The 17,879-nt window shown below is 39.9% G+C and overlaps 1 protein-coding gene across 1 annotated transcript in view; it reads right to left on the reverse strand.

Moving 5' to 3' along the window:
* ccser1 (coiled-coil serine-rich protein 1) overlaps positions 1-13,786 on the reverse strand; it is a 178,793-nt gene extending 165,007 nt beyond the window's left edge. Inside the window, 3 exon segments of the mRNA XM_034692672.1 lie at positions 2,850-3,267; positions 4,023-5,041; positions 13,591-13,786. Of these exon segments, the coding sequence (XP_034548563.1) occupies positions 2,850-3,267; positions 4,023-5,018 (1,414 nt within the window). The 5' untranslated portion in view covers positions 5,019-5,041; positions 13,591-13,786.
* Between the last annotated feature and the right edge of the window lie 4,093 nt (positions 13,787-17,879).

Genomic DNA, 17,879 nt, shown 5'->3' on the forward strand with positions numbered 1-17,879 from the left:
TACCAATAAAACCTCCTCTGTATTACGTTGCAGCAGCTAAAGAAGAAAAGTAGGACAAGAAAGAAAAATAAATCATTTATGGCTTGGGAATATCTTTTCAGTCTGACAACGCTTTTAAACAAACTGCACTGATTCATGAGACAAAAGGCATTCTCTAATTAACTGTATGACTTAAAGCTACTACAGGGAATGGGAGTAACAAGAGTTCATATTTGAAGCTGTAAAATGTGTAATATTTGTAATGCTTAAAGCTGCAATAAATTTGGAAGATGTAAATTATGATGCTGTTCATACCAGTTATCTAAAAGGGGTGATCATCAAAAGGCTACAAATAGAGCTGAAAAAATACAGTTTAGTGCAGGAATACTTTGGTGGGTTTGGCAATGGGCTTTGAGTTGTATTGGTTTGCTATGCTGCAAAGAATAATAAATGTTTAACATTAATTAGGGATAGGGTTTGAAATGTTTGGGATGAATGCGTAGATAACAGTAAATCAAATGTGAATGCTGTCTTGAATTCAGAGGCCACGCCGTGTATTTTACCTTATTTACCTAATGTCAAAGTTTTGGTATGACCTTCAGCACCGCCTCATTCCTCTTTGAATCTCGGATTGGGATTAATTAACATGTACTCATGATATTTTTTAAAGTCTGAGGGGTCAAGCCAGCAATAATGCTGATGTAATGGAAATAAAAGCATACACATCCAGTGGTGGACAGCAACAGAGTAAACTTACTTAAGCACTCTACTTAAGTACATTTTTTGAGTATCTGTACTTTACTTGAGTATTATTTTTTGGGGATACCTATTACTTTTACTCCACTACATTCAGAAGACAAATATTGTACTTTTGACTCCACTACATTTCTATCAGTGCTCTAGTTCAGTGATTTTCAACCACTGTGCCGTGGCACACTAGTGTGCCGTGACAGATCGTCAGGTGTGCCGTGGGACATTATCAAATTTCACCTAATTATTTACAAAAAGTATTATTCATATACTGCAAATAATTTGCCATGTAGTGCGTCTGTGCCTGCAGTGTAGTGACTTGGACAGTAATTGAATACTCGTCCATGTACTGACCTGCGCTACCCACCCACTGGGTGGCAATAAAGCGCAATAATGACCTTGTTAATTTAAGACAACAGAATTAATGATCTGCGTGAAAGGTGTATGTGAAAAGATGTAGGCTTACAACAGCGATGGATAAATATTCAAAAAGGAAAAATGAAAACTCCAAACTGAGCACTGGATAAATTCTAACCTGGATGTAGAGTGTAATATGGGTGGAGGAAAAGGCAACTTTTATGAGAAGAACTACAACAGGGTCTGCGAGGGCTCTCAAAGCTAGCTACTTAGTAGCTGAACTCATAGCCAAATCAAAAAGTCACACACTGTGGCAGAGACATTAATACTACCAGCAAAAGCCATTGTAAATAAGAGGCTTCGCCCTGAAAAAGTTAAAGAAGTAGCCAAAGTCCCTCTCTCAGAAAAATAGATTTGTTAATTCAGAGACTACACGTGTCATTTTGTAACACTTTTGGTTGGTGGTGTGACTCAGGATTTTTTAATGTATGAAATGTGCCTTGGCTCAAAAAAGTTTGAAAAACACTGCTCTAGTTACTCACTACTTGGGGCGGCTGAGGTTGGTGGTTCGATCCCAGCTCCCAGTGTCCTTGAGCAAGACACTGAACCCCAAATTGCTTCCTCTGTTGTTCAGAGGTGTGTGAATGTGAACGAATGAGATTAGCTACCACTGACGGTCCCTCACTACATAGCAGCCTCTACCATCAGTGAGTGAATGGGTATGAATGGGTGAATGTGACAAGTAATGTAAAAGCGCTTTGAGTGGTCAGACAGACTAGAAAAGCGCTATATAAGTACAAGTCCATTTACCATTTACTTAAGCTTTGACGTCAGCTCGTGAATTTCCTTCTCTTTTCTGAAATCTGATCCCTAAGACAGTAAAATGTGTTTGTGTGGTTCTGTTTGTCTCAGTAGTTTAGTCGTACCTGAATATAGTGCTTCTCCACGGTTGATCTTGGGGCAAACAGAGCAAATTTCACTCAGATCAGGCAGTTCATTTAGAGGTGGTAATGATGGCTATAATTCTCCACAAGAGCACCCATGCCCATATCTTCAGCCGGTGTTAGAGGTTTTTAAAATGAAGAATGATACGTAACGTTTGAAATGTTCTCCCTGTTTCCCACTCTGCCCAAACATACAAAAATTCACAGTCCAACCTGAGAAAGTGTTCAGCTACGTAACATCTGTTTCATTCCAGATGAACATTTCAATCTAAGTTGTCTGTGCTTAAAGTAACTTAGTTTCTGTTTTTATTCCATGGTATAGTTTTTAGAGATTTCAAGTAATTGTTTAACTGAACATAATGCAACAGAATGTACCCCTATGTATTCTTGACTGCACTCATGTATTTTATATATACAACGTTTTGAGATTTTTTAAGAAGCAAGTATTTCAGTACTTTAACTCAAGTAATAATCTGACAGAGCAACTTTCACTTGTATTGGAGTAATATTTGAGCTGGAGTATCTATACTTTGACTTAAGTAATGAAGCTGAGTACTTTGTCCACCACTGCACACATCCAAGTTGAAAGAAATAATGGTGTGTCAGACTCAAAAGCAAAGTCTATATAATCAGTAAACAGTAGAGGCCTTCGCATATCCTAAATCTTTTGCAAATGTCAGTAGTTCATCTTCTTTTGGGATGACATACCTGGTCATAAACCTCATGGAGCCCTCACCACAAAGGAATGTCAACAAGTACTGAAGCCAAGTTTGTTTCTTTACATGTAAATCAGCGCTTGTGTCTGCATCAGTTTCATACCTGTGTGTGGTTTCCTCAAGTGTGAGGACCTGGGTTCGTGGCAGCCACAGAAACTTCCTCTCTCTTGAACCGAGAGTGTGTTTCTAGGCCTTCGTTCCGACTGCTCAGGGTTGGAGTGACAACCCTCGCTGCGAACCACACATGCCTCGCTCTCACTTGTGGTTTCCGTGTGGTATCCGGACTTCTTCTTCTCCGCTAACCCCTTCCTCTGCTCTGCAAACACATCATCCCTGGCTTCCTTCCTCTCCTCCTCCCTCTCCCTCCTCTCTTCGCGTGATTGTTCCTTCAGAGGTAGGCAGGGTACAGCTGTCTCAGGCTCTGAGAGGGAAACGGCAGTCTCATAGTCTGTGTTGTTGGCTGTGCTGGTGTCGGGGAGGAGAGGCTTTTCGGTGCTGGACTGGACTGGAGTGAAGAAAACCTGAGGAGGGGATATTTATTTGAGTGTGTGTTAAATGGCATTTGAAAATGTTATAGTCAAAAATGAGAACTGAAAAACCACTGAGGCAAAAAGCAATTAAAGGAGAGAAGAACCTAATTCAGTATTGAAAAGGTGGTTATTTGTGTCCTCGGGCAGTAGTGTGCTTGTTTTGATAACACAGTCATAAAGTATTTACTTTTCAATGGCCTGTGCACAGAGCTTTCTCTTTGCAGATGTTATACTGGGTAAACACTTTCGTTTCTGGAGTTCATCCTCTACCAGGAAATAAAATAGAACTAATTCTCTGAAGGAGGAAAAGTCCTGAGCATAAAGGTGTAAAATGTGGGGGGCAGTTTGCAGACATCTGTGGGTTTTCTTTTTCATGCCTTAGCTCTTTCAATAAAAGGACTTTTTCATGCCTGGTACTTCAATTTTTATGCCAAATTTCCCAGATTCCACACAGCAGTCATAAATATTCCTTCTTTATGGTTTTTGTTGACATCCAAGGACACCAGTGGTTGTATATTCTGTCCCTGCACTATATTTTTTCTTTTGACTAACACCTTCCTATTCGTAAGAGCAAAGAGATCTAATGTGCAGGCTATTTAAATGCTGCATTTATACAGTGAAAGTGGTACCACTGGTAGTTCACAAGCTATTTTTAACATGCTTTACATTTAAACAGATGAGCTCATTTGATTAGGACGTATGGTAAACGATTTAAAGAGACAAATTTGATGTTTATGCAAAGCTACCTGTGAGGTAGAGACAACCACACTGAAGTTTTCTGGAGCAGCTGGAGGGTCTGGTGCAGCCGTGTCAATAGCCAGTCCAGGCACAGAGTCAGGTGGTTCTGGTGCTGTTCCAGACCCAGGGCTTGGGGCTGGCAGGGCATCCACCTCTGACACAGAATCCTCTGTGATGGGGATGAACTCTGAAGGGGTGATGGCTGTGGTGCGGTCCTCTGATATCATAGGGGACTGGAGGGAGCTCTCACCACCTGCACCCAGCAGGTCACCAGGCCACGACCCCGGGGTGAGCCCTCCAGCAGCTGGAGTAATGGTGGTGGAGCTCGGAGGTTCCAGGTTCACTTCGGGAGGTCTGTGGTGATCAGAGTTTCGAGAGAAGCGGTGGTGAGCTGAGAAAGATTTGGGCAGCAGCTGTTTCTTTTGGCGGGTTGGTCGCTTGTTGGAAGTACTCCCCGCGCTGTAGTCATCGAGGAACCCCGAGTCGTCCCCCTCGTTGGCTCCTGAGCCACTGATGCAGTTTATGAACACATTGCGATTGGACGTGGAGGAGGATGAGGAAGCTTTGTCAAAATCCTCAGTCTGAGAACGTGTGATTTTCTTTTGCTTGCTACTGCCGAACCCGAATGAGTGGCGCGGCTTGGGCCGTCCACCACCATCACTGAACCCCGCTGACGCTGATGTAGTTATCGTCTGCTGGTTGTTTCCATTTGCATCGATGCCCTGTGACAGAGGAGGTGTGAGGTTTAGGTTGATTGGCTGGACGCGAGGCTCACTGTTCCGCTTGGCTGTGAAGCTGAGGGATGGAGTGCGGAAGAGGCTTCTGCGTTTCCCTGTACTGCCAGAACTGGAGTTGGTGCTGGAAGGTGAAGAGCTGTGGACACCATTTCCTACTCCGCCCGAAGAAGGAGAGGAGGGGAGAGACTCCTGCCTCTTACTGTTACTGCGGCGGAAGATCGGCAGGCGGGAAACAAGTGTGGAACGGCGTGAGCCTGATTCACCCATTTAGACGCTGAGGCAGAGGAGCACTGAGGGGACAAAGGAAACACAAGAACTTTAATGAAAACATTCATCAACATGAATCTGGTTTCATTATGTACTCTGACTAAAACCTGGTGATTGAGATAAGATTGTTAAAACCTGAAGTCTCTAAGAGAAGGCACACTTAGCACCTGTCACATTTTAAATCTTGTAATTTCCTCTCTACTGTGGCAGGTAAGAAATCTCATCATAATTTTAAAAGAATCAATAGAAGGAGCTTCAGTGTAAGGCCCATTTAAAGTGAGAAATCTCGCACTGAGGATCACATTTCCCACGCTGAATGATTGCAAACAAATCAGTGCTGCATCTTTACCCTGCAGATGCCTCTGTTACAAATTACAGTCCATATGCGGCAGATATCTGCCATTTAATCACGAGTTACATGAGGCAAATCAAAAAAGTGTTGCTAACCTTGTTGTGTCTGTGTTGTCTGTGCGATGACAACATTTGAAAATATGAGTGCTTGACAAATTCAAAATGCATAACAAGCTCTTTTCCTATTTCATCTTCAGGTATAGTGTTTTTTTTCCTACCCAGCATACTAAAGATGCTTGGCTGAGGTGCAGTCTTTTCTACACATGATTAGAATAAAGATAAGGTTGCTGCTTCAAAGTGAGGCTGCACAATAAAGCTGAAAACATCTTTCTGTCCACGAGTATTCTTACCCTGAATCTCTTTGACAACTGACAGAATCTACTCAAAATGACACATCATGGTTAGCATTTTCAGGTTGATCAAGTAAGACAACATGATGTGTACAGATTAGCCCTAGATCAGGGCGTAAAATTAACACCTGCCAAGTGCTAATGCCGGGTTAAAGATTAGTTTGGTGTGTAAAACAAAAACACACCTGCCTGTGGCCGATGGAAAATTTTGTCAGGAACAGCGTGACTTCAACTGCTGGAGTTCTATTCATTCATTGGCTGTTTTCGAAACTCCCTACTATATTAGCAGTACGTGCTGATTTGGCCAAAATTCAGTATGTAGTAGGGCTGAACGATTTTGGAAAATAATTTAATTGTGATTATTTTCCTTAATATTGCGATTGCAATTTAATATACGATTATTTTTTCAAGGTCCTCTTCATGTATTTTTCAACAAACACAAGCAATAAATCAATCTGTATTATAATAAACAATATCAGATTTATTATACACAAACTGTTCTTTCTCATAGGCTGGGCTTATGTTAAGATAAAGGCAAATGAAGCATGAATTAATAAAATGAAAGACGGTTTATTTATCTACTTGAATTAGAGTTATAAACTTATTAAATATTTTGACTTGCAGTCTTGGAAGTGTTCACCACAACTACTTATCAAAATTCTGCCAAACAAGTGTTTTCAGTTTAAAGCATGTTTCAATGTGAATCAGCTGACTGAAGGTGTTGCACACAGCATAGACGCTCAGCTGGGGGGCTGGACTCCACAAGACCTTTTTTTCTCCACTGCTGGACTGATTATGACCTGGTTGCGCTCCTGGCTGACACCTGACCACGTAAACATGCTATTTTTTCTCAATAAGAACGAGTTGAGAGAAAACCGGACACTGTGAGTCTAAAATATGATTCAGTTCAGTTGTCCTGTTGCAGTAAATCCACATGTTGTCTGGGTCTTCACTGACTCTGCGTCTGCGGAGATTATTTATAAGCATGCTCCACATGTTGATATTCAGCGTGTTGATTATTTTGTACGCCTCAATATGATCAGTTCTTCTGAGGCCATTTTTAAAGATGTCAACAACAAAACTACAAATCAAAACTTAGCATGGCTGAAGGTGTTTTCTTCATCCCCCGCTTGCACGTGTCTCGTTCTTCAGAGATTTTTGGCCGTCGGCAAACCAGCTGAAAGGTGCATTACGGCCACCTTCTGCATGGATGTCAGGTAAGGTTGCGTCTGTGTACATGAAACTTTTTTTTTTTTTTTTAATCGCAGCCTTTGCGATTTGAAAATTGCATTCTATTACATTGCGATGTCGGTTTGAATTTGATTAATCATTCAGCTCTAGTATGTCGTAAGTAGTATGTGGACAAGAGCAAAATCTGTAATATGCCAAAACTCTCCTTCCGGTTTAAGAACATTTCACAGTATGCATCAGACCAGTCTGCCTCGCGTACTGTTTCCCATAATGCACAGCGCTCGTTCTGCTTTTTCTTTTCTCTTCTTTTTTGACAGGGGGAACTCAGTTTTTAGGTGCTGTGAAAATGATTAAATTCCATATAAACCACTTCCTAACTTTTGAAATCATAAGTGATTTATCTATCAGCTTGGTTGTTGTTTACTTCCGCTTTCCGAAACCGGAAGCCAAGTGACGTCTGGCCCAGCATACCGCAACACAGATTGAACAGAACAGTCATACTACATACTAAATTCAAACGCAGTATGTAGTATGCTGTAACTACTGCCTACTACATTAGAAGGTAGTATGCCGTTTCGAAAACAGCCATTCTCTTTGCTTGAAGAAGCATGGCGGCCGCAGGAAGAGTTTCGAGGAAGATGTGGTGACACATTCCCAGCGTGAAACCACCACAAACAGAAAGGATAAACAAAGAGGAAGGAGACGATCAAGCAGAGGAACAGACAGCTAAACGGAGTAATGAGACTAGACAACGTTTCAAAGAAAACTAGAAAATTGACGAGGCTGTTACTATTTTATTTTTATTTGGATGGTAAAATTTTGGAGGTCACTAGCCAATGGCAGATGAGGTAAAAAGTTAATTTTACGCCCTGCCCTAGATATCATATATTCTTGTTCAGACTTAAACAAAAAATAGTCTGAACAAGGATGTGCTACAGGGATGGAACCTGGAGGGCTTGACTTCTCTCTAACATGCTGCATATTAAAACTGACATTTATGTGACAGCTTTAATATGAAGAGCAAGAGCCGACCCAGAGGGAGAGAGAAGCAGAGGGAGGTAAAGAAAGTAAAGAATCAATGGCAGTTCAAGAATTACTGTGCATGAGCAGTGCTAATTACTCATAATTTAAGAAGAGAGCCGCAAATGTGCTTCCAAGCATTTCATGTACATATTGACTCAATCAGTCGCTGGTTTGTTTACAAGCACAGAATGCAAAAGACGACGGAAAGATGATCATCTCCCACAAAGATCAATGAAAGAGTCGAAAAAAACTAGCAGGGGAACACGGAGGCATGCGTAAAAGACAACTGACAAGCAGGATGCCTGTAAGACCTGATCCCTACGGGTTAAGTCACAGTTTAAAGAGAGTTATTCCTGTCAGTAAATACTCACGTTTTCATTGTTTTCTGCAATTAATTAGCCAAACAGTAAAAATGTGGGTCCCAGTGATGTTGAAGAAGCCGCCTCCATGACAGCTACTGGAGCGTTTTATTTTCGATCTCAGTGTAATAAGCTTACATTAACAGCCTTTACTTCAGTGGCTTCCTGTGTGAGGGTGTCGCCTCCTTCAAGGTAAATTTGAACAAGTTCTAAACACACAGTGATGTAGGTCCGTCTCAAAAAACTCAGTGTAGTCCGAATAAAGTCAATAAATATTGGCAAAGAAAAACGAGGAGAAGTTCACAGTCGTGACACAGTCAATACTACACACAAATATAAGTGATGTTATGTTATACGCGTCCGTCCAAGTGACACACTTTGATGTTCTTCCACAGTCTCTATATGAGGCAACAGTTCAGCGGCTCTCTGCTTGTTATCAAAACCGCGTAACCTTTTGACCCGGTCATGGCTCTCTGACCTGGCACATCAAGGCAGCCTGAAAAACCTATAATTAATTATACAGAGATTAAAACGGATTGAGAACATCTCTGTAAAGCAATGGCTTAAGGTGCCAGGCCTTGTGGGAGGCACAATGACAGCAGTATTTACACTTACACGCACCTAATGTGGCGATGACATTAAGACACTTCTCCCCAGCATAATGAGGTGGTGGAGTGCTGAGTCCAATGAGAAGTCTGCCCAAGCCAAAAAGGGAAGCAGAGGCACTGAGGCAGGTGTTTACTTCCTCTATGCACATGACCTGAGACTACCTATGATAGAGACGTAGACATCATCACAGTTCCTCTTCTCTTCACTGCAAACAGTACGGTTTGTTGTGTTCGCCTGCTTCACAGTAACTGATATGACAAAGTGCTTCCCTAAGAGTTGTTGCTAATATTGATTGGCTAGGTAAAAACTCACTGGTTTTAATGGCTACTTGCTGCTAATTTTAAATCTTCCTTTGTGACACAGAAAAGTACCAGTGCTTCATCATGACCCTGACAGGAAAGCTCTTTCAACTTCAGACAGTCAGTTATGATTTTAGTACATAATACACTTACGATTAGTGCTGGGCGATATTGAAAATGATGTTATAATTATCACGATAAATATAAAATCATTATTTAATTTAAATGTTAAGTCAGATTTTTCCTCCTGATTAAAAGTTGAAGAAACCAGACCGTGTGTTAGCTTTTATCTGGATTTAGTTTTCTGATAAGCTTCTTGAATCCAGAATTTCTCACAGTGCTAACAGGAAGCAGGTCTTTTGTGTGGATGAGATTTCTGTGGTTTTAGTTTGTAGGTTATATTTTTCTCAGGTTGAGGTGATTTCCATAATTTGATTTAAATTTACAACAAATATATTTAAAATTGTTTAGTGTGTATCAGTTTGGTAGAGTATTGTTTTAAGTGTTGCACTCCCCTTTAAGATTCCTAAGGGTTACGGGCAGAGTTATGTTGTTTCCCACAGTGCAGTGAATGCATCACAGTTATTCAGTGTTCAGTTGTCCTACGGTCGCAGTGGACATTAAACATATTTGAAATGCATAGCAGGAGTTTTCTCTGTGCTCTTCTTTTTCCCACATCCTGAAAGTATATTTAATGAAGTGTATTAAGTTAATAGTTATCTCAGAGTCGACAGTGTCAGACTAACGAATCTGCAAACGTCTTTAAGCCCCGCCTGCCTCTCTCCTTGCAACATGATTGGCAGTTCAATACAGTCTTCTTCTTCTGTCTAATGTTGGGTGGCAACCATAAAAAATATGGATGTTGTATCCGTGACGTCACCCATCTGTTTCTGAAGCGCTGTTTTGAGGCCAAACTGCGGTGGCAGCCATGTTGCCGCTGTCGAGCGATTGTGACATAAAGAGGCAGACTTTGAGCCTCCTAGCCAACAGCTACAGTGTTCCCACCTGTCAATCAAGTCAGCTGTGCCTCTCATTGAAAGACTCAATCTTCTCAAAATAATCTCAATATCTTTGAAATTGCTGCGTTAGAAAAAAATTCACTCCCCACGCAGTGTATGACGATCGAGAAATGAGCTATCCAGACTACACTCGTCTTTTGCACCAGGCTGTAAACATGTTTATTTCTGCTGTAAAGATCGGCTTTTTTGAATTGGTGTGTATGTGGTTTCCGGTACTTCCGGAGCCAGCCTCAAGCGGATCCTCGATGAACTGCAATTTTTAGCACTTCGGCACTGGACTCATATTTTTAGACTGGAGGTTGCCGCTTGGTGGCAACTAGCGTTTAAGGCTCATTAGCACCCCCATTTCCAGTGGTTGGGAGGTGTAATTACAGGTTCGGTTTATATCGAATTTTTATCGAACATTTTTTTAATTTATATTGAGAAAAATTATATCGCAATAATCATAATTATTGAATTTTCGCCCAGCCCCACTTATGACGAATGTCTTAGGAATCAACAGCTAGATGAAGCTCTTGCTGTATTCCTGTGATCTTTTTGCACACGCCTGATAAGTCAGCTCAGTTTCATGTCCAGCTGCACTTCTGTGTAGTTTACATTGTCTAACCAACACAGCAGCCTTGTTATGTAATAAATCAGCCGACCAATGCAAATGAGTCCAAATTCCTGTCTCAGCTCTCTACTACATAACTACCTGTGAGAATGAAATAATAAAAAGGTGTGGTATAGGGTGTGCATAATAACGAGGTGTATCCAAAGAAACAGGTTCCTCATGGAATCTTTCACAACAATAACCGCATGTTTCATGAAAATCATTTAGCTACATGTGACGGGGGGGGGTGGGGTGGGGGGTTACACGATAGACAACAACACTGTAATGCTGCACTGAACACAGTTAACAATACATTTCACACCTAATGTCACGGCTACTTGGAGACTGATGGGACCTTGATGTTAATGAAGACAGTGATTTAAGCCGAGACTCTGACAGATAAGTGTTTAAGTCTTTGGGGATTTGATTTAAGAAGGTGAATATTGTATAGAGTTGGCTGGCTACATACCTCTGTATTAACAGAACTGACATGACATGACATGACTGCACCAAAAAAACACTAAATTCCTGATGCTGACATCAATGTTGGGACTTGACTTAGTTTCTTGTGTTAGTTTCATGTGTAAGATAGATTCAGGGATATTCACGAGGCATAACTGAACTGCTAACTCTGTCCATCCAAGGGATTTTGAAACAGCTATAGGCCATAATATGAGAATGTCTGGTAGATTTCCGAAACAAAACAATGATTGACTTCTTAGTTTGGACATGGTAGAGGTTCACACATTTCAAAAAGTTAATTTCCCACCCCAAAGTAAGGACATGTGGTCAAAATAACAACACGCTATCTTGAGCAGAAGGACATCTTGACAGACGCGTTCATTATCTCACCTTATATCCCTCAGAAACATTACTACTGTGAACATATGACAGCCAGCCTGTTCTTAGGCCTCTAAAGGAATAACAAACTCCAGACTAAAAAACGCAGACTACACACCCCATTAAATAAACATAACGTTTACATTCGGATAGTTGGGTGCCATATGTTGATGTTGATGGGAAAGAAAGCTTGGGCTGCACTTCTTTTAAAACACAGCAACTTGAGAATACACATGCAAATAGACAACAAAACACAACGTGAGCACAAGCCTGGACACTGACAAAATAAATGCTGTGTTAAACGAACACGCTGCGGCTCAAAATAAGCACAAGTAAAGAGACAAATAGCCACATATTTGACGAAAACACATATGGCTGAAAGTGCTACAAATCGAAAACACAAGCAGATACAAATTTAAATTTAAAAAAAAAACTGGATTGAGCATTGTGTGAAAAAATATGAGCAGAGCATATTAATGTTTTGTTTGTTGTTTTTACTTAAATCTACTATCATCATTTTCACTGGTTATCAATCCATTGTTTGTCAGACTGATGAGTTGTTTGGTGGATAATGTGTCAGAAAATGGTGGTACAATATTTAAGAACTGTAAACACAGAGCATTTGGTACTTGGCAATATATATAAGGTATAGTCTGCACTCCAAACTTACTTTTTATGATTGATGTTTATACCATGATGGCAGCTGGCTTCATTTGTTCCCCTGTGCCAGTCAACATATAGGCTACTCTGCATTTGGCAGATGGAAGGTGTTGATTTCATTTGCTTTCCACAACCCAATGTTTTTTAGGTTTTTTTTTGCTGTGACAGAGAAACTACAAAAAAAAAATCACATTCAAGATGCAGAAATTAGATGGTTTTTTTTTTCACAAACTAACTCTCAATTATAACAACACCAATCCATTCATCTGTAAAATAATTACTGTTGCTGTAGTGGGGCCTTTTAATAATTCATGATTGGGGGTTACTCCACGTTTTGTACTACCCTCCAGTATCAAATGCACACATATAAATAGGCCTTAGCATGTTGTTACTAATTACTTTCTGTATTATTATTACTATACAATTAGTTGTCACAACTGCTACAATGGTCCAGATGCATTTCATTCTGTGCATTAATTAGCTGTAGCCTTTTATCAGATAATAGAACAGGGGTGTCAAACATGTTGCCCATACAACACTGTCCAGCAAGCAAACTGTTCATGCTGAAGCTGAGGGGTCCAAAATAATCAACTTTACCTTGTTCATTATTATAATCCATCTGTTCTTTAGCAGTAAACATTACACTCTGTGTCAGGTGAATGGGTAACCTGTGTGTTTGGTGTGTTCGCAGCAGGTTTCAGCGCTTAAAGAGTAAAATATTCAGCCCCACTATGAGACTCATCATGGCAAAAAATACAACAGCTGTTTTTGTAGAAAGATAGTTCATTAAATGTAGAAGAATGTACTTGTAATTTTTTGCACTAAAACAAAGGGAACAATTTGGAGTTGTCGCTATTCACAGGTTATTATGTTATGATTGTACTGGTCCGGCCCACTTCAGATCAACTTGTGGTGTATGTGGCCCCTGAACTGAACTGAGTTTGACGCCCCTGTAATAGAGAGAGGCTCCAGTCTGCCTGACATGTAAATGCCCGTGTTCCTCGCAGCAGCACAGCGGGGCATCAACAACTGTCAAACAGGGACGTCAACAACGTTTAGCAGCCTATCGACCTTAAACCAGCTAGCTGACTCAATCCACCGACACACACGGACAGTGAGAAAACACAAACACTCACTACATGGTGTAAATAAAATGTATCGCTGTGTTTTAGCAGCAAAGGTCAGCGGTGCTCGGAGGATGTGACATGGGCACAGAGCCCTGGTTCAGCCCGGGCTTGCTAGCAGGCAGAGCAGCGGACAAACACCCAAACAACGTTACCTTCAGGGGATTCCAGGATCTCCACCGAGGCCGACCAACGAGGAAACAGCCGAGCAATATCTTCGCTTTGTGGGGAAACGAGTTATTGTAACCTACATGAGGAAATCTGTGATTGTTCAGTGGTACAGTACTGAGGTAGCACCTTGTGTAGCACTGACGCCGACGTTACACCTCCGTGACGTGGAGTGTCTTTTCCTCCGACGTCTCTTCCGCGTTGCGACGGCACGCCGTGAGCGAGCGTGCATAGCATGACGTCCTCCTCCTCCTCCTCCTCCTCCTCTTCCTACAACTCTCCATCCTCCAGCAGGTGGATGGACAGCCTTCTCCGGCTTATACGATCAATACACCCATCCTGGGGGGCGTTGTCAATATAAACAATAACTAGAAAGGGAATACTAAGGTTTTGGCATTTTGTAGGAGGAAAAGTGTGACCATCTTGGTCTTACCCCTGCTTGCTTATTTGGGTATCGAACGCTTTTTGCAGTTTTTTTCGATTGCTTAAACACGATTTTGAAAACAGGGCCCATTTTGTCAAAACACTACGCATAATTCACACAACCACACACACAAGTAGCAGAACACCTCAGATCCTTTGCAAAATGAAACACTCTTGTGAAAACTACATACACTAATTTATCAAAAACATATTTTTTTACCATATGAAACACAAGTTTCAATTGGCTGAATTCTGTTTGGACCAGTTACACACTGCTGCTGCTAACCTAATACACTTTTAGCAATTCTACTTCTCAGTGATAAGAGTACTGTGAGGTAAGTACACATGGCATCAGTCAACATGGCAACATGGAGAATCACAACAAAACGTCCCAGTTTTCATGCTACTACAGTAGTGTGCATAACTCTGTAAGCTCAGCAAATATCAGACAAACATAAAAAACGGTATCCAGTTGAAGATAGGTGAACTCACCTGCTGCATTGTTATAGTGCTTAAACCTGATTGGTGTGTCTACAATTAAGCAGTCCTGCGTTTCTGCATCTGATGGCTGTGTTTAACCAATTGGCTCATAGGTGTGGTAATTTGACAGTCAATGCTTTAAAATTGCAAGGAAGTGACATCATGATATACTTCTGTGTCTAATGTATACAAGTGTGTTTGGTGTTTTGTAAATCACTGTGTGTATTGTTTGCAAAAAGTGGGAGGTTGACATTGTGCTTATAGTGGTGCAGATCTAGGCTGATGTTTTGCTCCTTGAGTGTAAGGTTTTGATAATTGTGTAATACTTTTGATTTTAGTGTTTATTCAGTCGTAAAAAAAAATGTAATAGCACAACTGAAATAAGGGAATTAGATTTAATGCTACCATTCTGTTAAGGAAAGTGCATACAGATCTAATTATCAGAGAGCGAGGCTGTTTGTTTGTTTGATTGTTACTTGTTAAAACATTAGCATATGAACAGAGTTAAAAATGCAGCCTTGATTAATGGACAGTTATGCATTTTACATTGCTAAATTAGCTGCTTGTTCTTGTTTGATACATTGATTAGATGAGATGAGATGAGGGATGAGATGAACCTAACTGATCCTACACATTCAATAATCCTCCTGTTATATTCAGGGTCAGTTTAACCCTTTTCAAAATTCAAAAATCATAACAAATTGTTAAAAGTGTTTTTTCGGTATGAAACTTCTGCTACCTCACCGCTTACTCCTCACGCCCTAGACACAAATTCTTCAAACTCCTCCCCTCCAGCAGGCGCTACAGATCACTGTGCGCCAAAACAACCCGCCATAAGAACAGTTTCTTCCCCCAGGCTGTCACTCTGATGAACACTAAATACTCTCTGTAAATAATCATGTAGATATACAATGTAACAATTCTCCAAGCAGAATTCACATATTTGTATTTATTTTATTTCAACTATCATCTACATGTCCTTTTTTAATGTAAAACTACCTCTGCACTACTCATCACTGCACTATTATCATATTATGTTTAGCCTGTACATATTAGTCATGCCTATATGTTGTTCTTTTGTATTTATAGTTTATGTTATTATTATATTTATATTTGTATGGCTTATTCTTATGCCTTGTACAGAGAGCACAGTTTACCGAAACAAATTCCTTGTTTGTTCAAGCATACCTGGCCAATAAAGCGGATTCTGATTCTGATTCTACTTGCCTTAATTAGCGTAATCAATATATAAAATAAAAATGGTTCCTTTCACATATCCCCCCCCCCCCCCCCCCCCCTCATGACAGTGAAAGAGAGGAGGATGTGTCTGAAGATGAAGACCATCTTGTGGTAAATTCTGAGTCTGATGATTCTGATTATGAACCAAATGAGGAAACAGATATTCATATTCCTCCAAGCAGACATTCACATCAAAAATGGGGAAATACAGCAATCTTCATCCCCAAATATACGTCAGGCAAAACTGTCTACAGAAAACATTATAAAGACAGAGCTACTAGGATAGCAGTGACTTGTGTAACAGACATCAAGTCAGCTTTTGAGCAGTTCATGATAAATAGTAAATGGTAAATTGACTTGTACTCATATATCTCTTTTCAAGTCTTCTGACCACTCAAAGCTCTTTTACATTACTCGCTCACCCAATGATGGTAGAGGCTGCTATAGTAAGGGACCATCAGTATTAGCTAATCTTATCCTAGACATTCATACACCGCTGAACAACTGAGGGAGCAGTTTGGGGTTCAGTGTCTTGCCCAAGGACACTTCTGCATGTGACTGCAGGAGCTGAGATTGAATAGAGACAAGCTGTCAGCCATTAGAACAGTGAGGGACAAGTGGGTAGAGCAACTTCCACTCCTCTATAGCCCAGGCCCTAATGTCACAGTGGATGAAAGGCTAGAGGCATTCAGAGGTTCCTTCCATTTTAGGCAATATATACCTTCCAAGTCAGCTAAATACAGCATTAAAATCTGGGCAGCATGTGACAGAAGAGGTGTCTCCTGTTAATTTATCAACATCACTTCATAACATTTTAAAAATAAAAAATGAAAATGAAATCTATGTCATGCAAAACTATTGTATTTATATTTAGGTCTTTCAAATGTACATTAAAGAAAGCTTTAACATGAATTTTCATAACAAATGAGTGAGTTATCCTCATTGAACCATGATCCTTGAGGATTAAAGAACACCATTGCACAAAATATTGATTTAAAGGGTTAGTAATGGAGTTAATAATGAGATTAAAAAATGCTTTTGGGATTTTTTTGAGTTCTGACACTTCTGGATAATTAAACATGCTCCAGGTCAAGTTGACCCATAAACATTTTTGCTGTGGGTTAAAGAAAGCAATAAATTAAAAAGCAAGTGAAAATGAATAATTATTTTTCCTTGCAATTGTTTTATGATTTTTTCTTGTTTCAATATTTATTTCATAGTTAAATGTTTTACAATGTTTTTTTTTTTTTTTTTACTAATTATTTGATATCATAAGGAAAGGGCAAGACGAGGTAAGCTTTTTTCTTCCCTCTGCCTCTTTGAAACATATCATGTGTGTTTTCTCTAATGTTCGCTGTTTGATACATTATTGATAGGTATACTTTAATCTTTAAATTTCTATTATCACATTTTTTGATTCGTTTGAGACCAATAAAGATCAAATCAAGATAATAAGTAACTTCAAATTTAAAGTACAATTTCTTATATTAATACCATTATTAACATAATTCCAAACAACATTGAAATGACTAAAGATTAAATGCAAAGTTAATGTAAATTACTAAAAAAGTTGCAACAAAGACAAGGAAGTTGGATGATAGGCATAAGTCATATATCTTTTGGAGACATTTGAGGTATTGGCTTTTAAGTTTGTGTTTTAAAAGAAAACCCTTCAAGCGACTGTGCTTCAAGACACCCGAGGGGCTCTATACATTTTCTTAATTATCATTTCCCATTTTTTAGTTTTATGTGAAATGCATAATAACATAAGCAAATCCCTTCTGGAAGCGGTCATCCTACTAAAGCTCTGCACTAGCGTTACAAGACAAACATTTTAAGCATATCGAAGAGCATGAACTTAAGAGAATTAAGAGTTTTCTGTATCTAGCATAAGAGCTCCAAAGTCATACGTATCTCAGATGTGCAGTGCTTGAACCATAGCATTATTAAAAGGAAGATATGTAAGAATAAAGACTGTCCACTGACTAACAGTAAAATTCAGGGGTGGTGATTACTGCAAAAAATCTATAATGTTAACTTACCTGGCCAAAATGGTCACAGAGCACAGTCAACAGCTGATGAAGTATATAAAAAAAGGAACATTTTTATAAATAGCATTAATGAAGAGACAAAA

This window comes from Notolabrus celidotus, chromosome 9 (assembly GCF_009762535.1).
Source record: "Notolabrus celidotus isolate fNotCel1 chromosome 9, fNotCel1.pri, whole genome shotgun sequence".
Taxonomy (NCBI): domain Eukaryota; kingdom Metazoa; phylum Chordata; class Actinopteri; order Labriformes; family Labridae; genus Notolabrus; species Notolabrus celidotus.